This window comes from Oncorhynchus clarkii, chromosome 17 (genome assembly GCF_045791955.1).
Source record: "Oncorhynchus clarkii lewisi isolate Uvic-CL-2024 chromosome 17, UVic_Ocla_1.0, whole genome shotgun sequence".
Lineage (NCBI taxonomy): Eukaryota > Metazoa > Chordata > Actinopteri > Salmoniformes > Salmonidae > Oncorhynchus > Oncorhynchus clarkii.
Window position 1 is genome coordinate 56,910,039 of NC_092163.1, and position 25,279 is coordinate 56,935,317.

Sequence of the window (25,279 nt, forward strand, 5' to 3'; positions counted from 1 at the left end):
AGAAACCACAGATAACAGAGCCACAAATCAAATCATTTTTCAAACAATCAAAAAGAGGTAAAGAGGCCAGTGGTTTTATTTGTAGCTGTTGATCCGGGGGAATCTGGGCAGCATTATATATTTCAGATACTGACACATGATTATTGTTCCAAAGTCATTAATTGAAGTGGTGTTGGCTGGCGAAAATCAGTTTTAGTATCTATGTCTATATGGTTGCAGGGAAGTTTGGATTTTGTTGAGTGCCTTCTGAACGCCTTTGTATTCATGCTGTTCATTTGCAATATATTTTTCCCTCCTAAGTCTTTCATGCAGAGTGCAAATCTCTTTATATTTTAGAGATAATAAAGTTGGAGTGCATCTGGGATTGTGGCTCCAGTTGAGATGTGAAAGCTGTAAATGTGCCTCTGAGTGTGCGTGTGTGTGTTCCCCTGTGCAGAGGATGTGGAGGATGATGCAGGGTACCTGGATGTGGCTGTGTCGGAGGTGAAACAGCCTCCTGCACAGCTGAGCCCCATGCCTGAGGGGCTGAGCAGCCAGCAGGTGTGTATGTGTGTATACAGATGTGAACATCTAAATTCATGTGATATGCAGGCAATGATGCAAACATTTTTTTTTAGATTGGCAACACTGACTCGGTAGTACGATTGGGAGAAATATGTCTGCTACAGTTAAGTACAGGGCTACTCATTTCAAGGGAAACCTCAGGGTACATCCGGGCCTCATGAAAAGAAGGCTGCCCAACCCAAACTCTCTTACCCGATTACAATCACACGCCCAGGCATGACTACAGTAGCCTAGTACTATCAAACAACCTGTCACACACTCCCATCATGCCGTTTTCTTTGTGTGACCGTTGACCTCTCACCTGTATGTTTCCCTGCCTGGCCTCCTCTCTCAGGTGGTCAGACGCCACATCCTGGGTTCCATCATTCAGAGTGAGCGCAGTTATCTTGAGTCCCTCAAGAGAATCCTCCAGGTGAGTGCTTTACTCCCTACCATCCCTCCTCCGCCCTATGCTTACTCTGACAGATGTAATACTTTCATCTTTTCAGCATTTAAGAATGCGTCTGAAAAGGAAACTGGAGATGAGTATGAAATTACCAGGCTTGCTCCGCATAAATAATCGTGATGGAACAGATTCCTCTCACATCTTTGGTGCCCCGCTGATGCTAAGAGAGAGATTCTCTCTGTCAGGTTTTCACAGAATCACAGAATGGGATTCTCTCTTCTCTTTTTCTGTGGTGGAGAGAGAAGATTTCGTTATCTCCCCTCAGAGATGAAGAGACACACCAGCTGAAATGGAAACAGGCGTGATCAGTGGGAGGGTTATGTTTTCTGTTAAGATACAACGCTGTACTACCTTTGTTTTGTGAATCATGAGATGATTGTGTTTGATAATTGCGAATGTTATTCCTTTTTTGTGATTTTGCTTTCCATTCAACAAGGCCAGCTCACTGCTAGAGGAAACATAAAATAAAAAAGCCATTACATTAAGAACTGCGACTTCAGTCCTATAAAATCAGAAATTGCCTGTGTTATGCCCCCTGTCCATATTCCACTTGTCGATAATTAATTTGCTGTGGAGGATTTATGGTTGGGCAGGGGAAGCTTGTAAAACAACAATAGCAGCACTAGTCTATCATCTATTGTTGTTTCCAAACATTGACTTTCATTGCTGATTTTCTGCTTACTGCATCTGGCAGTTTCTGATTTCACAGATTACATTTGCCATATTTAAATGACTCACTTTAAAAGACATTGCAGTAATGTGCACATGTTTTACACAGTCGACTAGTTTTGATACTGTACAGCATCTTAACTAATTGCAGTTGCTTATAGGAGTGTTACTAACTGACGATTACATCAATGTGCCTTCCAGTAAGGGTCCAAGCTCTGTTGGATGCTGCTGTTGTATCTGTTGAGAGATGTTGCTATTGAGGCTTTTTTATGATCAGGGCCTACCTGTGTATTTTATATCGTTCTCTACCGTAAAGCACACCTAATCCAAGTTAACTTGGGTGTACTGTTTCCCCAGGAGTACCAGAGGCCCTTGCTAGAGGCGGACCCACGCATCCTGAGCCCACGGAAGATCCGGCCCATATTTCACCGTCTACGGGAGATCACTCAGTGTCACTCCATGTTCCAGATCGCACTGGCATCACGTGTGGCTGAGTGGGACAGCAGTGAGAAGATTGGGGACCTATTTGTGGCCTCGGTTAGTGAGAGTGTGAGAGTGAGAGAGTGTGAGAGAGAGAGAGAGAGAGAGAGATATTTTTTTTAAAGTAGTCAGTTTTCCCATCAGAAGACAATTTCCACACACACAGTTATAATGAGCTGCACTTAAAATTGAGAAAACAACACTAACCTCAAACATGGAGATAATTACATTTTAGATGAATATCTCTTTTGCAGCAAATAATCTCAGAATATGTGTGCTTATTGCATTGGCACTGGTCCATTGGACTAATCTATGAGTGTGCTGCTGTGACCCTCTGCAATGTGCTCGTCCATAAGGCTTGCTCATTATTTACCTATCAAAGACACCATTCCGACCCATCTGCCTTCCTACTGGCCCTGTTTATTGTGATGTTTCATTAATATCCTGACACCAGCCAAATGAGCCTGTTGTGGGAGAGTGAGAGGTGATTTCTCTTTTTCACCTGAGTGTGGATTTGTAACCCAGATGTTAATGATTTATGCTATAGGTCTCACACTTGTATCTGTGTGTTGTTTTTGCCTGGCTTGAAGAGCAGGTGAAGTAAAGGGTTAATATCTATGTGAGACTGGGTAATTTTCCAGCTACTGCTCCTCCAGCTACTGCTGCTGTCAGCAGCCCGCTTAGTGTTTAATCAAAGGAGAACGAAGGACTGTGCTGTCACAGCCGCGTCTCAACATCCCCACCTCACCCCCTCTAAAGGATTGTGAAGGGTGTTAACAGATTGGGGTGTTAAATACCACATTTAAATGGCCATTTTCTACCCTCCGCAACATTGAAATGACCTGTGGATTTCCAGTATTAGGATTACTAGATGAGCTGTTGAACTTCTAGGAACTTCGAAGATCTGTCAGAAAAAAGATATTGTCAGACGTTTTCACAGATCAAATAACCAACCATGACTTGTCCCTGAAATCATTTGTTTCATGAAAAAGCCACCAGATTCCTGATCTGATATCTAAAGGTTTTGTGTTTCCCATAATCCCACCTTTCTGGGTTTCCACAGTTTTCCAAGTCCATGGTGCTAGATGTTTACAGTGACTATGTCAATAACTTCACCAATGCCATGGCCCTCATAAAAAAGGCATGCATGTCCAAACCAGCTTTCCTGGAATTCTTAAAGGTGAGTTACAAAGTAGACTTGTCCATGTGCTTTTTTTTCTCTCTAATACACTCTATTTTCCTTTAAATACTCTCTAACCAACGGTCACAGCTACTATTTAATTAGGCTCTTATATTATACTATATTCTACTAGTGTCTTGATACTTGGTTAAAAATGTAGTTGCTTTATTGTTTCTCTTTCAACAACTCGAAATCCTTTGTTTTATATATATATATATTTATATATATATATATATATATATATATATATATATATATATATATATATAAATAACACGATATATATATATATACATATAAAAACAAAACGATATACAGTGGTGCAAAAAAAGTATTTAGTCAGCCACCAATTGTGCAAGTTCTCCCACTTAAAAAGATGAGAGAGGCCTGTAATTTTCATCATAGGTACACTTCAACTATGACAGACAAAATGGTGTCATTTGACAGCTCTTTGGTCTTGGCCATAGTGGACTTTGGAGTGTGACTGTTTGAGGTTGTGGACAGGTGTCTTTTATACTGATAACAAGTTCAAACAGGTGCCATTAATACAGATAACGAGTGGAGGACAGAGGAGCCACTTAAAGAAGAAGTTACAGGTCTGTGAGAGCCCGAAATCTTGCTTGTTTGTAGGTGACCAAATACTTATTTTCCACCATAATTTGCAAATAAATAAATTAAAAATCCTACAATGTGATTTTCTGGATTTTTTTTCTCATTTTGTCTGTCATAGTTGAAGTGTACCTATGATGAAAATTACAGGCCTCTCTCATCTTTTTAAGTGGGAGAACTTGCACAATTGGTGGCTGACTAAATACTTTTTGCCCACTGTATATATATTTCCCTCATTAAAATGCAAATCAATTTATAACATTTTTGACATGCGTTTTTCAGGATTTTTTTGTTGTTATTCTGACTCTCACTGTTCAAATAAACCTACCATTACAATTATACACTGATCATTTCTTTGTCAGTGGGCAAACGTACAAAGTCAGCAGGGGATCAAATACTTTTTTCCCTCACTGTATATATATATATATAAAAACAACATTAGCAATTAGCAACTCTTACATACTGTAAAGTGCACCTTCTCAAACCTGAAGTTTCACACAGTAAACTGTATTTAATGATGACCTGTTCGGATGATGTCAGTGTAGCACATTGTGGCTGTTATTATCAGCAGTTTTCTATTCATACACAGCTGTAGGACTTCACTCCCTGTGTTATGACCTACACCCACACCCATATACTGTACACTGACCACCTCCATTTACTCATTCTCTACTGACCCGCACAGACACCAAAGTCTGTTTCTCCACACCTTACTAACCTAAACCCACTCCTACTCCCACACTCCTAAACTCTATATATCTTGTTCCTCTGAATAAGCACTAAAGGTGTATTTCTTATAGTGTATGGATTATCTTCTGACTGTACTATGCTATGTTGTTTATGTAAACCTACTTGTCCTGTGTTGTGTAGAAGAAGCAGGCGTCCAGTATTGATCGGATCACCCTGTACGGCCTCATGGTGAAGCCCATCCAACGCTTTCCCCAGTTCATCCTATTACTGCAGGTATATGCCTTTACCAGAATCTTCATCACTGCTAACAGTGACTAGATAATGTCATATTAGAAAACATAAATATAAACAATCTGAGATTTACACCAGACAATGTTTTATTGACCTAATCAAGAGTTCTGCACATGGCATGATACTGTACATTGGGCAGATGAAATCTACTATAGCAACATTTTCTAAATCCAACACCAGGCATGGCTCTACTTAGCTAGGGCTGCCAAGTGCATAACCATATTAGCTTTTCATGCAGTCAACTCCTTTTTCTTCCTTTACTCATCCTCTCTCAAGATTGTGTGTGCAAAGATTTTGATTTGAACTTGCGTACTGGAACAGCAGTACCTCATTTCATCCCTCAGTAGGCATCGATTATCCATGAATTCAAAGATAAGTTATGAATATGAATTAGGCGTTTTCCTCTTGCCTAAAACTCAAGACTCCGGAGAGGGAGTGTCTGTGTTAAATCATACATTACACAGGGAACTCAATTTAAAGCAGTTAAACCCTTCTGGGACTCACACACAGAATACAAGGACATATTTCTGCAGGTCCACAAGAACACACAGTTTCAGGTAAGCCAGACACACACACACACAGATCTGTGATGAAGTTCAATAAATCCTTGTTTTTTTTTGATAAATATGAAAACTTAAACGATGGGCTTTTACATTGCTCTGGGCCTTACACACAGAAACATGTACACACACACACACACACACACACACACACACACACACACACACACACACACACACACACACACACACACACACACACACACACACCTATTCACTTTATTTAATGTTTGTTTCTGTGTTTGTCTCTTAGGACATGCTGAAGAACACACCTAAGGGTCACGTAGACCGCCTGCCTGTGCAGCTGGCTCTGACTGAACTGGAGATGCTGGCCGAGAAGCTGAATGAACAGAAACGTGTGGCCGACCAAATAGCTGAGACTCAGCAGCTAGCACGCAGTGTCAGCGACCGCTTGCTCTGCAAGGTGACTGAGCCACTGCGATACACATGGACACACACTTGCACAAACACAGAAAGCACATGCACGGCATAGCATGCACATGCATGCACACACTTGCACACACACACAACGACACACACAGTAATCAACCTGCTCACTATGTGGCTAAACCCCAGAGCCCTTCCTCTAACCCCACTGTGGTATAAGCATGAGCTAAACATCTATGCATTAGGCTATATAGCCATCACTTACATTACCATCCCAGACAGTCTAGGAAAGCATTTTTATTTAGAAAAATCATTGCCCAGAAATGATGCCCATTATCGCCCCTGAACAGCATCCAAACACCACGGCAGGGGCGTTTCTTCTCCATTACCACACTGGAATTACAGTCTAGACACTGCAAATCTGAACAAATGCATTTCTGAATAAGAGGAATTAGGGGGTAAATGAGACATTTAATTGGAAACCGTGAGAGAGTTATCTCTCCCCAGTCTCTCGCCTTCTCCTTTCCCTCTCGTTTCCACCTCCCCCCTCCTTTCCTGTTGCTGTTCTTTTCTTCCCTCTCCATCTCTTTCTCTTGCTCTCTTTCTCATTCTTCATCTCTCTCTCTCTCTCTCTCTCTCTCTCTCTCTCTGTCCTTCCTTCGCTCTCTTTCTTTCTACTGGTCCATGATGGTGAATTTTCCAGAGGCCTGAGATGAGCTGATTCGGCCAATCTCGTCTGCTCCACACATAATTCCATTTATTGCAGTGAGACTGCAGAATTGCAATAGGAAGCAGCTCTCTTCCATAACCATCCAGTGAAATATTAATTATTTGTCTCCAAGTATCTAAGTCAGTGGAATAGGGGAGATAACTCTGTGAGTGGGAACAGGTTGAGGTTTCCATTTTACTCTCTCTGACACAAAACAGTCACTCACGCATTGACACTTCTGAGGGGCCCTTCCATAACTTACATCTGTCTGCCTGTTGAGGGTGCTGTAGTTCTGTGATCATAGAAGACAGGCTACTGTTTGACTAATGACTCATTTCCCAAGCCATCTGAACAAACTCCAAGCACTGTTACTGATTCCCCACAGATATAACAATCAATTTTGTGAGATGTGACAGGATGTAGAGCACTGTGTATTGTAATATGGACAAAACACAAATGTATTATTCATAAAATTGTGAGGGTATGGAACTAACATAAACATTAAAGTGGGACACTGTATCGGAGTTATATATTTGTACTTTAGCGTTCGTTCAGTCTTTCGGCTTTACTGTTGTTGTAATGAATTTTCTTTCAGAAGATTGTTTTAGAATTCATAAAACTGACTATTGATTCAGCTGAAAATAAGAAGTTACTGGACCAAGTAATACAACTACTTCCTATTATATTACCCTTTGCCATGCACTTTAGGAAAGTATGCCTTGTGTGTTTTCACATACTGTAGTATACAACAACATTTCTGTGAATGTGTGTGTGTGTGAGCGTGTGAATGTGTGTGTGTGTGTGTGTGAGCATGTGAATGTGTGTGTGTGTGTGCGTGTGAGCGTGTGTGTGTGTGTGTGTGTGTGTGAATGTGTTCTGTTTGCCCTGACTGCACAACCCTACCTTGATCTGCTACTGATTCCCAATGAGACACTCACTTAACCAGACTTTAGCCTGCCTGCTGTGCTCCTTAGCAATTGAACTGAAACCCTGGGGAATTGGCACTTTGTGATGTGTCTTGAGACATTGTCCTGATTGCTCTGTCCCTTTAGCAACTGAACTCAGACCAGGGGTCACTGGTGCTTTGTGAGACGTTGATTGAGACGGTGTACGGGGAGCGTGGCCAGGTCCTGAAGTCTAAGGAGCGCAAAGTCTTCCTCTTCAACGACATACTCATCTGTGCCAACATCAACATCAAGTAAGTGGTGGGTGGTTCCACCTCAAAAAGAACAAGAAAGACGATTTCAGCACCCACCATGTCAGATTGTTCTGAAGTCCTTTCTATAGTTAGAAACAGATAAGATAAGCATTCCTGCAACATTATTTAGTTGAAATGTAATTTGATCTCTGAATAATTAAGCTAATTGATTGCACCGAAATTGGCGATTTTTAAATGATAGTATTCATACAATATTAAATAAATATAATACATAACATCCGATTTCGACCCCCAAAAATAGAACAATGAGTTAGACATGAGGATTCCAAAGAAATGGTCAAAAGCCTCTCACAAACCCCCCATTGTCTCTCACAGACCCCCCCCATTGTCTCTCACAGACCCCCCATTGTCTCTCACAGACCACCTCATTGTAAATGAGAACTTGTTCTCAACTGACTTACCTGGTGAAATAAAGGTGAAATAATAAGAAAGAAGAAAAAACAACCCCACGCCAACAACGAGTATACAGTATCAGTTCTCTATTGTTTGACAAGTAGTATAGAGCTGCAGTTCAGAGTATTGTTTCTTCATCCTATGTAATGCATTCTCAGTGAATTTAGGGATTCCCCCCTATTCAGAGAATTAGTCATGGAAGTTTTTAGGTTTATATCCCATCCTACATTCTGATATGACCAGGTTCAGACCACTAGATGGTGCTGTTCCTGCTATTAGATTATATTTAAAAAAGAATCCACCCCACCTCAATGTTAAAGGAATAGTTCACCCAAATTACAAAATTACATATTGTTTTCCAATGCAAGTAAATGGTACCTATATTAGGACTTTCACCAGGGGGTTGAAAACATGACCAAATTCACAGAGAATGCATTACATACTAAAGAAAATATGAACACCCTTTGACTTTGTCCCATATTTTGTTGTGTTACAGCCTGAATTTAAAATGGATTTAAAAAAAAATGTGTTTGTCTCACTGGCATATACACAATACCCCATAATGTCAAAATTGTACAAATGAATTGTAAATGAAAAGCTGAAGTATCTTGAGTCAATAAATTTTCAACCCTTTTGTTATTGCAAGCCTAAATAAGTTCAGGAGCACAAATGTGCTTAACAAGTCACATAATAAGCTGCATGGACTCACTCTGTGTGCAATAATGACAACCTAATCTCTGTACCCCACACATACAATTATCTGTAAGGTTCCTCAGTCGAGCAGTGAATTTCAAACACAGATTCAACCACAAAGACCAGGGAGGTTTTCCAATGCCTCACAAAGAAGGGCACCTATTGGTAGATGGGTAAAAAAAGCAGACATTGAATATCCTTTTGAGCATGGTAAAGTTATTAATTACACTTTGGGTGGTGTATCAATACACCCAGTCACTACAAAGATACAGATGTCCTTCCTAACTCAGTCGACAGAGAGAAAGGAAACCTCTCAGGGATTTCACCATGAGGCCAATGGTGACTTCAAAACAGTTATGGAGTTTAATGGCTGTGATAGGAGAAAACTGAGGATGGATCCACAACATTGTAGTTACACCACAATACTAACCTAAATGACAGAGTAAAAAGAAGAAAGCCTGTACAGAATAAAAAATATTCCAAAACATCCATCCTGTTTGCAATAAGACACTAAAGTAAAACTGCACAAAATGTGGCAAAGAAATTAACTTTATGTCCTGAATACCAAGTGTTGTGTTTGGGGCAACCACAACACATCAATGAGTACCACACTTCACATTTTCAAGCATGGTGGTGGCAGCATCATGGTATGGGTATGCTTGTCATCGGCAAGGACTAAGGAGTTTTTTTTAGGATAAAAAGAAACGGAATAGTGCTAAGCACAGGCAAAATCCTAGAGGAAAACATGGTTCAGTCTGCTTTCTAACAGACACTGTGAGACAAATTCACCTTTCAGCAGGACAATAACCTCAACAAGGCCAAATATACACTGGAGTTGCTTATGAAGACGACATTGAATGTTCCTGAGTGGCCTAGTTACAGTTTTGACCTAAAAATGTCTGTCTAGCAATGATCAACAACCAACTTGACAGAACTTGAATAAGTTTAAAAATAATAATGTGTAAAAATTGTACAATCCAGGTGTGCAAAACTCTGAGAGACTTACCCAGAAAGACTCAGAGTATGTAATCGCTGCCAAAGGTGATGCGAACATGTATTGACTCAGGGATGTGAGGAAATAGGAATACTCAGGAATACTTACAATCTGTAAATGAGATATTTCTGTATTTCATTATGTGGTAATGTGTGTAGATGGGTGAGAAAAAAATCTATTTAATCCATTTTGAATTCATGCTCTGTAAAACAACAAAATGTGGAATAAGTCAAAGGGAATGGATACATTTCTGAAGGCACTATAAGATGAAGAAACAATACTCCAAGCTGTAGCTCCATACTACTTGTCAAACATAGTGAACTGATCTTGTGTAGTTGTTGTTGGGTTGGGATTGGCGTGGGGGGTCATTGGGTGGCTTCTGGCCATTTCTTTGGAATCTTCAGGTCTTACGCATTGTTAGAAGAAATGTGGTCCAAATCGGATGTTATGTTTCTATATTTATTAAATATTATATGAAGCCTAATAATTTAAAATGGCCAATTTCAGTGCAACAAATTAGCTACATTTCTCAGAGATTAAATTATATTTCCACAAAATAATGTTGCAGGATTGCTAATATTATCGGTTTCTAACTACAGAAATAATTTTCAGAACAATCTGAGATAGTGGGTGTCATGGCTTGCTGAAATGACATGGAACAAGTCTGGTGTCTGTAGAGTAGAATAAATTCTGCTAAACAGCTCTTCAGTGAAAATACACAAACACCTTCCCGGCGCCACAGCATTAGCACCACGAGGCTCAGCCTACAAGGCTTTGCAGGGATATATTTAGGCAAACTGCATAGCAAAGAGTAATATAGCGTTCTTTAGCACTATCTGGAGTTACCAGAGTTTTATCAGCTTTTAACAAATGGCAGGCAGCTTAACTAGAGCAACAGGAGTCTTAGATTACTGACATAACATATTTCTTGGTGCCTCTCTAATTTATCCTCTATGACAGCACCATTGATCACATCTTCTCAGAGCTGAAGGTAAACAGGAAAGATTTTCCTCTATTTGCAAAGCTCCTGTCTGAGACGTTCATACCTCAAAGCTCTCTTGTTCAGCCTTCAAAGTAATTATCACCCCATGTTTTGTTCAACTTGATTCCCCTGAAGTTGACTTTGCCTGCCCTCTAGAATCTTGACAAACTGATCACAATGTTGATTGTGTGCTTGATTACAGGAATATATGAATATAAAATTAACCCTGCTCACAGCCGGGGGTCCTGCTTCTGCCGTGAACACTGCTGATCAGACAGATTCTAATTCTGCTCTCGAGCTATTTTTGTGATAATTCAAAGAGTGACACCTCGGTTCTCCTCCTGTTGGTGGTTTGGGATTAGTGCTTCTGTTAGGAGGAGAGGAATGCTGGGAAGAGCTTTGATTTAACTTGTATTATTTTTTCCACCACCAGGGGGCCCCCTGATATCAGCAGCCTGGTCCCTGTTGGGCCAAAGTACACAATGAAGTGGAGTGCCCCCCTGCTGCAGGTCCAGGTGGTGGAGGTGGGTCAGGAGGCCTCCCAGGCCAAGGATACCTTGTTCCAGCATGGCGGTGCCAAGCACCCTGGCAGTGCCTGTCCCCCAGGTTGGTAAGCCTCCCGAGTCATCCTTCCATGACCTTTCTATCCCTGTTCATCATCTCCTACATGTAGTCCAGTTAATCTCATCACTTGGCCAGACTCCTAGTCTCAGCCCCATGGTCTGACTCAGCACAGCCCTCTAATCAGTTTCCTACTGTCAACTGTCCAAGTGAATTTTGGTGACACAGGGCTGTCACTCTGATTGAGGATGTGTTTGTGAAAAGAATAGCGATGATGGAAAACATTGCCGCACCCTCCACAGTCTCATTTCACTCTCTGATAGACCACAAACATATCTGTAGTGGTGTCATCAATCTGCAGAGATTATTCCCTTCCTCTCCAGCTCCAATTAGAGAAGCAGCAGCACTAGATAGGAATCGAATGGAGTCCTTTTACCCCCCCTCACAGCGCATACAGCTTGGTGGAGAGATCCCTGATAAATGTGCCATGTAAAGGAGAAGATACAATGCCTTATCAGGATGTAATGGAACAGCCTTTTAAAGTTGGAGCTCCATGACTTCAATATTAATGGCGACTTTTACAGTAGCGCCTGACCGTGTCACGCTCAGCGAAGACAAACAGTTTAACAAGGAGGCCAAGATTAGGCTTAGATTCTCTGCAGATTAAGCCTTACAACACTGTGAGATCATTTAACGGTAAATTTAAATCTCTCTCTCTCTCTCTCTCTCTCTCTCTCTCTCGTGTTTGAAAAGCTATGGTTAAATAAAACATTTTGCACTGGCCCAATGCAAGTCATTCCCTTAATCATGCCTTTCCAGGAATTTTCCTCTGTGCATCTGTTGAATTACTTTCTAGCCTGCCAGTCACACAGGCTGGCCCCTCTATTTATAGTTCCCCGTCCCCTGTGATGTAATTCGGCGGGGCGTCCTGCCTAAATCCCACGCTCCCACGGCTTTGTGAGAAATTGACACATTTTTCATCTCTGGCCCTAGTCCCCTCCTTTATTGATGGAGAAGAGATCTCTCAATTCTCTCAATTCTCTCTCTCTCTCTCTCTCTCTCTCTCTCTCTCTCTCTCTCTCTCCTCTGTGTGTGTGGCACAGTCTCTCTCAATTAAATTCAATGGGCTATATTGGCATGGGAAACATGTGTTAACATTGCCAAAGCAAGTCTCTCTCTCTGTGTCCCAGTCTCTCTCTGTGTCCCAGTCTCTATCTCTCTATATTGGGGATTTGGAAGCAGTGGCTGCTGTGAATTCCCTCAGTTTAGTTCCCAGAGCTGGATGCAGCACTAGCTGCATGGATATTCCTGCTGGCTGTTGTTACATGAGGTGGCTGCCCTTGGAAGGATGGGCAGGGGCCCCTGTGGGCTCAGCCCTGCCTTGCTGCTACGTGCCCGGCGGCCACTGTGAATAACCTTGTCTGAGTGTGAAAACCAATCCTGCCACACCAACGGGATTACGCTGGATTACAACTCAGCACATTCACCTCCGGGGCTGAGTCCAACTCCAGGCGTACGGGGACACAGCGGACCTGTGTGCCAGCGAATCCCAAAGCCTCACAGGTTCAGGGAAGCCATTGTGTACAGAGGATCACGGCAGGCACACCTCTTTATATTCAGATGTCTGCTATTGATCGTGTCTCACAGATGACAGATGTCTGTGCCCGTCCGTGTCAGAGATCCCATTAAATCCCCATAGGTTACAAAGGCTCTCTTTAAGATAACAATACTTGCCTCTCTCCACTCTCGCTGGCTCTCTCTCTGTCTATTTGTGGATACAACCACACACCTAGCTCTACAAGCCACAAGACTCCCACAAAGGACCATGCTTCAGTAACCTGCATTTTGACGAAGCTGCATAGCTACTTGATTATGTAGTTGTGGTGACAGCACAGGACAGGACAGCTCCACAGCTACATCTTGCTGCAAATGTAATAACGTCACTCTCCTGGAGCGGTGTGTAGAGATGTGGGCCAGGGCAGAAAGGAGGGAGAATGGGAGTGAGAGGCAGGACTATTGATCCCCTGAGGTTGGAGACGGAGAATGTGAAGACAGTATGCTCCCGAATTGATTGGTGAATCTCACGTCCAAATGGCCACATTTCTCTATCTGCTTTTTAGTTATACATCCAGATTACATTCAGATCATTCAACAAATAACGTCAGTGATCGAGCCATCACATACTGATCTCCTTTGGTACTTCTACTAGTGATTGTAGTTCAGGAAAGTAAAGAATTGCAGTTCCATTGGGGATTGCAATAGTTGTTTGAACTTGAGCTCTTACAAGGCCCTCACCCTCCCTTTGGCAAATCAGACCATACATTTATCCTCCTGCTTACAAGCAAAAATTCAGCAAGTACCAGTGATGTACTCAATACAGAAGTGTTCCGATGAAGTAGATGTAAAGCTACAGGATTGTTTCCCTAGCATAGACTGGAATATATTCCATGGATTTATCCAATAACATTGAGGAGTTTGGAACAGGCCCTCAGATCCCCCAAAAGTTATACAGCTGCACCATTGAGAGCATCTTGACTGGCTGCATCACCGCTTGGTACGGCAACTGCAAAGCACCCAACCGTAAGGCGCTACAGAGAGTGGTGAGTACGGCCCAGCACATCACTGGGGCCAAGCAGGACCTCTATACCAGGCGGTGTCAGAGGAAGGCCCTAAACATTGTCAAAGACTCCAGCCACCCATGCCATAGACTGTTCTCTCTGCTACCGCACGGCAAGCGGTACCAGTGCACCAAGTCTGGAACCAAAAGGACCCACACTGGATTCTACCCATACACACACACACACACACACACACCCCAACACACACACACACACACACACACACACACACACACACACACACACACACACACAACACACACACACACACACACACACACACACACACACACACACACACACACACACACACACACACACACACACACACACACACACACACACACACACACACACACACACACACACACACACACACACACCCCAACACACACACACACACACACACACACACACACACACACACACACACACACACACACACACACACACACACCCACACACACACACACACACACACACACCCCAACACACACACACACACACACACTATTGTTATTCACTGTGGATTTATTCCTCGTGTCACAATTTCAAAAACATTTTTGGTTTAAATCTTTAACTCTGCATTGTTGGAAAAGGACCCGTAAGTATTTCACTGTTAGTCTACACCTGTTGTTTACGAAGCACGTGACAAATAACATTTGATTTGATGTTAATAATGTAACCTGTTGATGTGCGTACTGTAGTGTGACAGGCCATGTTGTGTTTTGTCCACAGGGAAGGTGATCCTGGGTCCTCCTCGGCTCTACCAGGAGCTCCAGGAGCTGCAGCACGACCTGTCTGTGGTAGAAGAGATCTCACTACTGGTGGGAACGCTACAGGGGACATACCAGGTACACCCCACCCCACTACCCCACCCCACTTCACTACTTAGAACACAGCCCAAACCCCAACCTGTGGGTCTACTATAGTAATTTTTCACATCACTACACAGCCCAGACTGCTTCAGAGTTACTCATAAAAGTCTATGTCCAAATTACCCACTTTAAAAACATGCACTGCAATCTGACCTCCAAAAGCACTGCTTTTTACTTGAAATATATTTAAATTGCAGCTTGACAAATTATTAATAAAGCTGATATTTCTAAATACTGCTTGCAAATGTAAGGTTGATCAAAGGCGATTTGTTTCTACTTCAACCCAACTAACTACAGGTTTAAATCCCTGAGAACGCATAACACAAAGTGTTATTTTGTAAAATGCTCAGTGCTGTACAACAACAACTATGTTAATTACACATAGATAGAGAAGAAGGGCATTTGGGGTCATCTCTTTCCGGAAACCTTCACAATGAGATTCAAAATGCAATTCAAATATGAGCAAAGAAAAGCTACAAATCTTTCTCGAATCATCAATTGATACCATCATGAATTCATTCAATATCCCCATGCAAACAGTGTCACAATAGTGATCATATGTGACCCTTCAAACCTGTCACATCTCTGAGCCTATCTCCTGAAGAACGGAGTGCCTCTCTCTTGCAGTGAGCTATGCTGTCTTCAAATCAGGACACCTCAGTAGTGTGTCCGTCTGCCATCATGACTTTAAAGTCACTGTACATAACATAGTCACAGTGTACTCCAGCAATCACCAAAGAGCCTCTCAGTGGAAAGGTGGCCTCTGTTTTTAATGACCACAATGTCCTTAGGTGGAGTACAATCAGCTTTTCTCCATATTACTGATTTTCACACCCCACCCAGTTATAATATAAATGTCCACCAAACAAATATAGGAAATACTTCTGCATGGTTCATTGATTATATTTAATGTGTAAATGATGTGTACATGTTATATTTGATGATATGAAAGTACTTTGGCCATGGGTTGATGAAAGGGTGTATAAATCAGAGCAGTTTTATGAGGAGGGTGTGGTCGGTTCTTTTAATAATAGAGAGTGTATGTCATTATAGTCCATGCATGATGGTGTGACTATAAGCATGGCATACTTATATTATGGTTGTGAATGTAAGGTTGTGAATGGAAGCAGTATAGCATGCACATGGGAGTATGTACTGCTATATTTTCATGTCACAGCTGGATGTTCTTATGTGTTTGTGGATCATAGAACCTGAACACGACCGTGGCCCAGGACTGGTGTCTAGCTCTCCAGAGACTCATCCGGATCAAGGAGGATCAGATTCAGAGTGCCAACAAGTGCCGCTTACGCCTGCAGGTGCCTGGAAGACCAGACAAGTGAGTATTACCTCAATATTACTGGACCTTGTGTTAAAGTCAGCCATACTGTAGTACCATCCAATGTGTGGATTTCATCCACTATCTTCACTTGTGTGATTTTATGATTTAAAGGGGCCAAATTGAACTGCGAGGGCTTGTTTTACACTGCCGCCTTGACTCCAGAAAACAGGTTGCTGGAGAAATAGCCTAATCCATAACTCGGAAAACAGGCCGTCACACGAGCACATAAAGATAATAGCTGGTGACAAGTATTTTAATGTGCCTGAGCGCTAACGTTATGATGATGAAGGAGCCTGATGCTGCGTTCACTTACCCTCAAAGAGCACATTACCTGGCATTATGCTCAGCCAGTGTTAAAAGCCTGCCCCCACCCACCTCTGCCACAGCTGGCTGGCAAATGAGGTCTGGACTGCACACCACGATGGGACATTAACTGATCGTTACATACAGTATTCACTTCTTTGAGAACTCAAATGGAATAATTGACAGCATTAGCCATGTTATTTTCATAGATTAAATGTGTTTCTCACTTGTTCAGAATCCTTTAAATTTTTTTTATTGTAGTTCACCTCAAGGACACACAGGAAGTGGTCTTTGACTGACAGCTCATTTTGTAATTTTTAGATGTACCAAATCTAAAGGTCTAATGGGAGCTTATATAATTCTGTCTCACTGTGGTGAGTCTGAATGTGCTTATCGTATTGTGCTGAAGTGGCTATGGACTCAGCTGAGAGTAGAGGAGGTGGATCGAGAATGAAGACAGATTAAAGAGGGAGTCGTGCTGTGGCTGCTAGTGTGTGGAGGATGAGAGGAGGAGGAGGAGGAGGAGGGGAGTATCAGGAACAGGGAGGGAAAGAGACCTTGATCCACCTCCACCACGGGAACATGGCTAGGTAGGGTGACAAAGGGGGACACCTAGCAGCAAAGACCTAAATGTCCCTATCAAACCTAAGGTGACAGCTTGAGCAGCAGAGCACTGCAGATTGGTACCCCCGCCCCCCCTCTCTCTCAGTGGGGCCACAATGGGTCTGCCCGGCCAAGCTGCTTACTCTATGTTTGGTGTAGCTAGATGTCATGCAGGCAGGTTGGTCCCAGCTTCCCTTTTGAGGACTACCCCACCCATGTCATTAGCAGCATCATGGACCAGGTCGAGAGATCCCCTACCCATCTCTGTGAGCAGTATCACATAGTGTAACAGTATTTGTTTGTAGCAGCCTACAGACCTCATTCTGCCACACAGATAAGCAGGTTTCTACAGCGTTGAGTGGGGGGTGCTTTGAGCAAGTGAAGTCCTATAGAGACCTGGACTCTAGTATAGAGTGTAGATTGTGAGAAGCATGAGATAAAACCCGAGGATGAAAAAGAGAGAGCTCCTTTAGGAGAGAGAGCTGGGCAGGGACTCTGATAGCAGACTAATTGAGGCCAGGCCTCTGTGGCGGGTGGCTGTCTGGTTGCTTGGCAGGCAGGGATGTGGGTTGGAGGTGGCAGGACCAGCAGAGGGCCTTAGGGCTAGGGGTTGGTGGTGATTGGTGGTGGTGGTGTGTGTGTGTGTGTGGGTGGGTGGGGGGGGGGTGACAGGTGGCGCATCTCTCTCTCTTCCCTTCTCTCTTTCAATCACGCACAAATGCACACACGTTGATATTCTACACAGTCTAGTTGTGTCTCTGTGAGAGTGGTGGTGTTAGAGTGGGTCTACCGCAGGGCTGCCCTGTACCAAGTTAGTCCTCTCCTGTCAGCCTGGGAGCGTTTCCATCGCCAGGAAGGCAGCACATCACAGCATCCCCTTCCCTCCATCCCTTCTCACAGAGCAGGGACAGGCTGAGCTGAGGACATGGGGGGAATCTACTGCTGCCGCAAAGGCACCGCGGTATGTGTCAGCACATCGTTAGCACTCGCTTTATCTATGGCTGCTTTAGTATGGCTGTAGGCACCCACACACACACAGGCCAAATGTATAAAGAACAGCAATCATGGGTCAATGCCAAGGCTGTGCCAGATGACTTGTGGTTTATTTTCTCTAGTGTTCTCTATTCTTTGACTTGCTGCATGCCACCTGCATGTCTTTTACTCCTCTCTCAATGAGCAGCTAAGTTGTGACTTTCCCAGTCCAGCCAGGTCCTGGTCTAGGCACACTGTATCTCCCACAGGGGCCTCTGACTGACCTCTATCAATGTCTGGACAATAGGTGTGTGCCGCCTCTCGCTCAGCACTCACTCCAACTCCATCTGTCCCGTCCTTGTGCGTTAGTGTTCCATGTGTGCCACAGCAGTGACCCACAGTCATGTATCAGTCCGGGTCTAGGCTGCAGGGCTGGGATCTTACTCCACACCGCTCGCTGTTCCGCCAGCATGCCCATGCCTATTTCCCCCATGCCTACTTCCCCCATTTCTACTTCCCCATTCTGCCCATGTACCAGCACACCAGCACACTTGTCAATCAGCCGGTCCGAGGACTCAGAGTCCGCTCTGTTTAGCATGTTTGGAGCTGTGAGAGCATGGAGTATTACCCTTCCTGGCAATCCGATGAAGGGAGCAGTTTCATTCTCATCGTTCTCCCTCTCTTTCCCCTCTCGTCTCGTCTCTCTCGTTCTTCAACAAATTGCTTCTGCTGTATTTAAGCAGTGAAGGGTATGAATTACATCTCGGTGTGAAAGCTCCACTTTTGTCAAAGAAGTTGGAGATCTTACTTACATCTTCCTGTCCTTGTCTACTCTCTCGCTCTCACTCTCTCACTCTGTCTGAGTGAAAATGAATTGGGTGCGGGCCGGGCAGCAGGCAGGTATGACAGAAGCAGATTCTCAGGCTGCACACCGTTCTCCACTCAATTACCCTCTAATGATGTCTGAACGGCTGAATGTGAAATGCCTTCCCTTTGTGAGTGTGTGTGTGTGGGTGGGGTGTGTGCGTGCGTGTCAGGAATGTCTCTTTAACAAGCAGGGCATTGGGTACAGTGAAAAATGCACCTTCACTGGCTAAGTGAAGAGAGAGGGAGAGAGATACAGAGAGACAGAGAGGAATGTATGAGAGCTTCACCTTTAAGATGGGGCCAACTTTCAGGGAAAACAGCTATCTGGAGGCCTGCTGCTGAATCGAGTCACTGGAGATGTGTACTGCTGTTGCATCTTTTAGCCTGGCACTCAACCTGAAGCAAGTAGTATCCGTGTCCCTGTTTATTCATGTAGAACAGAGGAAAAACAAACAGGTATTTTGCATATACAGATGTAGGATCTTAAGGTTACCTATATTGTCACAGCAAAATAATCCTGCAACAACAGGATTTGAACGTTTAGTCCATAATGTTGCTTGATCAGTGGTTAGGATATACATGGAAAGTGCAGTACTGTTACTATAACCTTGTGTTAGTGTGAATTGATGTGTGTGGCATTGTGAGAGGTAACCTAGTGGCTGGTTCACAGCTGCTGATCTCAGGGTACTGAGCCCCTACCGGATGCCTTTGGCCTTTAATAGTTCTACACTGAGCTCCCCCCGTTCAAGGATCACGTTATTCCCACATGCAGGACCAGAACGGTCGGCTTTTACACAGAGTGTAAAAGGCATGTCCAGGGGCAAGGAGCAGAGGGTCTCTTTTTTTGTGTGTTAGCAGCTCATGCTCCCCTCTCTGATCTGGTCATCTCAGTGCGGCGGTGACTGCACGACAACCTTCAGGGTCAAACGGAGCGCTGCATCATCTGACCTTCACATCACTTCCACTATCCTGATTAAAACGGGGAGAAATGTGCTGTTTGTCACAGCTCCGTGGTTATAGAACTCTGACACTTTCTTCTCCCTTTCCCTCTTCTCTCTCTCCTCCTCCTGCTCCCAGAAGGGCCACCAACGGGGAGGAGTAGGCAGTCTTATAGTACACTAGAATAAAACGACAGTATGTTTTTAGTTTTCCAGTGGGGGGTTTGTTTACAACGTGTAAAATACAGCACAAACCACTTCAAGAAATCACATAAAAATATGTTTACACAATCAGGAGCCCAGAATCATATAATCCAACCATATCACAATCTCATGAGATATCTAAAGAAACCCAACATATATCCATAGAACAGACCAGTCTGCAACACTGTCCTGGGTTTGGAAGCTGATGACTTCAGTCCCAGAGCCATTTCTTATATGACCCTGCATAGACCAAAAGAGTACTTGACTTTATTGGAATTCGGTTTGAAAGTCTGAAATGGCACCCGGAACTTGTTCTTTAGTCTGTGTGGTCTGTCATTGAAAAAGAACTGGCCTTTCCAGGACATTTGTCTGTGGTATTTGTCTTTGTGTATTGATTGGCTCTATGGAGTACTATGCCACTATTCCTACAGCTTTAGGCTATTTTCCAGTGCAGTGCATGACCCATAAAACACACATGGGCTTTTAACTGCTGCTTTGCTGTGGCCAGTAGAACAATGATCTTGATGAGGTCCCCACAGAGCATGAGTCAGATGTTTTACGTTGTGTGTGTGTGGGTATTCCCCTCTAGGTCGGGACGTCCCGTCAGCTTCATGGTGGTTTTCAACACCCCCAGTCCCCTCAGCAAGATCTCCTGGGTCAACCGGCTGCACCTGGCCAAGGTCGCACAGCGTGAGTACTACATAACATTACCCTTCCTTATCCTTACTGAAATCAATGGGGTGTGGATACAAAACACCAGTTACGTACTTAATACATATTTACAGCTGCAAATTACACATGGTGAATTGATTTCTGTGGTGTTGTTTAGGCTTTATAGAGTAGTGGTTAAAACATTTCATTTACAAATCCTTGCAAAATAGCAATAATATATCAGACACGGTGGTTAAGGCACATGCTCCAGCTAAGGCCCTGTGTGGTTTGTTTTATGGTCATTGGCTCAGTGAAAGTCTGGTGATATGTGTTATTGAATCAGATTAACCAAAGACCTCCCTCAGGGATAATGTGTGTGTTCTGTATAATGTGTGCTTGGCCTCAGAGGCTGGGCCATATTGAGCTGAGCATGAAAGCACACTCACAGTCTGAGGGGACTGCACCAGCGCTGGTCCCTTTCCAGCAGGGAGCAGCACTGTGCTTTCCTACTGCCTACCACTCCAGTCTCCCCCTCCCCACTACCGAAAGCCTGGCTGTATAGCCTGACTCCACCCATTGATTCTGGAGACCATCCATTGGGAGGTTCATCAAAGCATGTTCTGACCAACTGGCCCGTGCAGAGCCAGGCAGGGCTACTGCACATGATATTAATCTGATTATTTGGCCATGGTGACACTAGCTTCCCCGCAAAACCATGAGTGGGTTATGTGTGTGCGTGTATGTTTGGATGAGAGTATGCGTGTGTCAGGAGGGAGTGCCTGGGGTGATGGGGAAATAGAAATGATGATCATTCCATCACCCCAGGCACTCCCTCCTGACACACGCATACCCTCATCCAAACATACACGCACACACATAACCCACTCATGGTTTTGCGTCTATGGTGTTGCTCTCTAAGCGCTCTGATATTGTGTTGCTTGGGCACTGCTCTGTGTTAGGCTGCTTAACTCCCAGAGGCCGTTGGTTACACAGTAAGCTCCCGCACAGATCTGTAAAGGTTTCAAAGGAAGTTACTGGAACCAGATTAAATACCACAACATGAAATGCATTTTACAGATGAGCAGCCAGAGATGCAATTGAACAACATCCTGTTGTGCAGCCCCAAGGGACAACTCACACAGTGACCGATGGGGCCGGGATTAAGTGTACTCTCATGTGTTATAGGCTAAAGTCGTGTCTGTTTGGCTATCCCCGGTGTTCGTTTCTCCATCAGACATCTGAATATCTCTATCTGTCCTCAGAAATACCAGTGAAAAGACCAATAAAGTGGATCTCTGCATGATGCTGCAGCTCTCACAGGGTGTGAGGTTGTGTGCTGGAGTACATCTGTAGGCTCTCCAGCAGAGCCTGTGATGTTGTCTGACTGTGTCAGAAAGGAATACAAAAAAATCACCATTCACCGCTGCCCACACTTACATCAACAACACAGCAGGAGTGCTGATTAGGACATGGGATCTATAGAAACTGTAGCATATAGATAGCTTATAGCAATCATAGCTACCTCCCTACCCATATGATAATCGTTTGGTGGTTGCTTATATTTGTCCAGTTTCACACAAGCGTGTATTATACAAATGGAAAATGGAAATATGTTTTTTTTGCATACTCCCCGGAGACACCCTCGGAGAGTGTGCTCACGGCCAGGGTCAGCCATAATCAGCAGTGAGCCTGGATCAATTAGGGTTAAGTGCTTTGCTCAAGGGCACATTGACAGATCTTTTCACTTTGTCAGCTCTGCGATTCGAACTAACAACCTTTCTGCTACTGGCCCAATGCTCTAACCACTAGGCTACCTGCCGCTCATTGGACGAAATGCAAAGCCAAATTACTTTCAAAACACATTTTAGTACCATTCTGAAAGCTTTAGTCTGCGTAGGATATTCTCAATCCCATTACCGTAGAAACAAAATGGTTTTCTAAGACGAGCTAGGACAACAACAGTGTGGAGATGTGGTTTGTTTTGTATTTGTTTGGTATTTTGGTTTGCGTTGTTCCCTCCGCTTCCCAAGCTTTTGCCAAGTGCTTGTATCATCCTTTTGGCAGAGCTTTTCAACCTCTGCCATATTGTGGATTCAGAGCTATCTATCTTGTAGAAAACAGAGGGTTGTCTTTAATAGAAGTTTCTCTAATGTTAAACATGCAAAGTGTGTTGTACTGCAGGGCAGCTCTCTTGGCCCTCTATTCTTTTCTATTTTTACCAATGACCTGCCACTGGCATGAAACAAAGCCTGTGTGTCCATGTATTCTGATGATTCATCAATATACGCATCATCAACCACTGCTAGTGAAATCACTGCTCTCTAAACAAACCTAGTGGAGAAGGTGGAAAGTTTTAAGTTCGTCAGCGTACACATCACGGACAAACTGAAATGGTCCACCCACGCAGGCAGCGTGGTGAAGAAGGTGCAACAGTGCCTCTTTAACCACATGAGGCTGAAGAAATTTGGCTTCTCACCAAAAACACTCACAAACTTTTACAGATGCACAATCGACAGCATCCTGTCGGGCTGTATCACCGCCTGGTACGGCAACTGCTCCGCCCACAACCATAAAAGGCTCTCCAGAGGGTAGTGAGGTCTGCACAACGCATCACCGGGGGCAAACTACCTGCCTTCCAGGACACCTACACCACCCGATGCCACAGGAAGGCCAAAAAAATCATCAAGGAAAGCAACCACCCGAGCCACGGCCTGTTCACCCCGCTATCATCCAGAAGGTGAGGTCAGTACAGGTGCATCAAAGCTGGGACCGAGAGACTGAAAAACAGCTTCTATCTCAAGGCCATCAGACTGTTAAACAGCCATCACTAACATTGAGTGGCTGCTGCCAACATACTGACTCAAATCTCTAGCCACTTTAATAATAAAAAATTGGATGTAATAAATGTATCACTAGTTACTTTAAACAATGCCACTTTATATAATGTTTACATACCCTACATCTCATATGTATATACTGTATTCTATACCATCTACTACATATTGCCTATGCCGTTCGGCCATCGCTCATCCATATATTTATATGTACATATTCTATTAATTCCTTTACACTTGTGTGTAAAAGGTAGTTGTTGTGAAATTGTTAGATTACTTGTTAGATATTACTGCATGGTCAGAACTAGAAGCACAAGCATTTTGCTACACTCGCATTAACATCTGCTAACCATGTGTATGTGACCAATACGATTTGATTTGAAGAGTTGCAGTCAGTTTAAGAATGGGTGGCCAGTAATAAACTGGTCTTGAACATCTCTAAAACTAAGAGCATTGTATTTGGTAATCTGGAAATAAATGGTGTGGCTGTTGAGCAAGTTTGAAGAGACTACATTATTTGGTGTTACCCTAGATTGTAAAATGTCATGGTTGAAACTTAAACAATTAATTACTCGTGTGTAAAGATGGTGAGAAGAGAAAGAGAAGACGCTTTTTTGACACCACAGTCCACAAAGCAAGTCCTGATTTTTTTTAAGCTGCAACTGGCCCAGAACAGTGTGCCACATTTTGCTCTTCATTGTAATCATAAGGATAATATCAATACTATGCATGCCAGTCTCTATTGGCTAAGAGTTGAGGAAAGAAAGACTGACTGCGTCGCTTCTTGTTTTTATAAGAAACATTCATGTGTTGGAAATTCCAAATTGTTTGCATAGTCGTCACACACACTTACCCCACCAGACATGCCAACAGGGGTCTTTTCACAGTTCCCAGGTCCAGAACAAATTCAAGGAAACATACAGTATTATACAGAGCCATGATTGCATGAGACTCCCTTCCATCTTATGTAGCACAAGGGAACAGCAAATCTGGTTTCAAAAACGAAATAAAGCAACACCTCACGGCACAACGCCTCTCCCCCATGTGACTTGATTTTTGTGTGTATGTACTGACATGTATGTGTAATTGATAGATGCGCGCACACTACATGTTCATGTTTTTAAATGTATGTAAATTGTAAAGTCTTTTGTCTGTAATGTCCTTTTCGTCTGTAATGTCTTTTTCATTTTTGGCCCCAGTAAGACTTGCTATCGCCATTGGAGTCAGCAAATGGGGATCCTAATAAAATCAAAAAGTCATCCATTTTCTAGGAGAGTGAATGTTTTTGCAGAATACACTGGCTGCACAACAACGACAACCCTCCCCAATGCCAAGTTCACGATGCTTCACAAAATGTTTTTATGGTGATGAGCAAATAACAATCTGGGCTGACACTAATAAGTGGTTGTTGTGGTCTAAGTGTAAAGATCCCCGAAGCACAGATAGCTATTCAGTGAGAGGGACATGCATTTTCAACAGCCTATTTAAAGTTCAGTCTTTGGAATGTTTTAATACAAAACATCACGACCTGCCCTAAGACTTTCTCTCCATCACTTTACCTGCTTGAATGCACTCCATATCCATTTATTTCTCTGGCTTCCTAATGTCACAGGTAATGCTCACTATGCATTATTGCGGTAGTTACA

General features: G+C 43.4%; 1 protein-coding gene across 3 annotated transcripts in view; it reads left to right on the forward strand.

The window, feature by feature from the left end:
• LOC139371162 (rho guanine nucleotide exchange factor 10-like protein) overlaps nucleotides 1-25,279 on the forward strand; it is a 109,326-nt gene that overhangs the window by 21,398 nt on the left and 62,649 nt on the right. For all 3 annotated transcript variants that reach the window (XM_071111290.1, XM_071111288.1, XM_071111289.1), the window contains 11 exons: nucleotides 437-540; nucleotides 899-976; nucleotides 2,036-2,215; nucleotides 3,222-3,338; nucleotides 4,818-4,910; nucleotides 5,742-5,912; nucleotides 7,637-7,782; nucleotides 11,299-11,471; nucleotides 14,783-14,898; nucleotides 16,131-16,258; nucleotides 20,738-20,838. In XM_071111290.1, coding sequence (XP_070967391.1) covers nucleotides 437-540; nucleotides 899-976; nucleotides 2,036-2,215; nucleotides 3,222-3,338; nucleotides 4,818-4,910; nucleotides 5,742-5,912; nucleotides 7,637-7,782; nucleotides 11,299-11,471; nucleotides 14,783-14,898; nucleotides 16,131-16,258; nucleotides 20,738-20,838 — 1,407 coding nt within the window. The remainder of the gene's footprint in view (nucleotides 1-436; nucleotides 541-898; nucleotides 977-2,035; nucleotides 2,216-3,221; nucleotides 3,339-4,817; nucleotides 4,911-5,741; nucleotides 5,913-7,636; nucleotides 7,783-11,298; nucleotides 11,472-14,782; nucleotides 14,899-16,130; nucleotides 16,259-20,737; nucleotides 20,839-25,279) is intronic.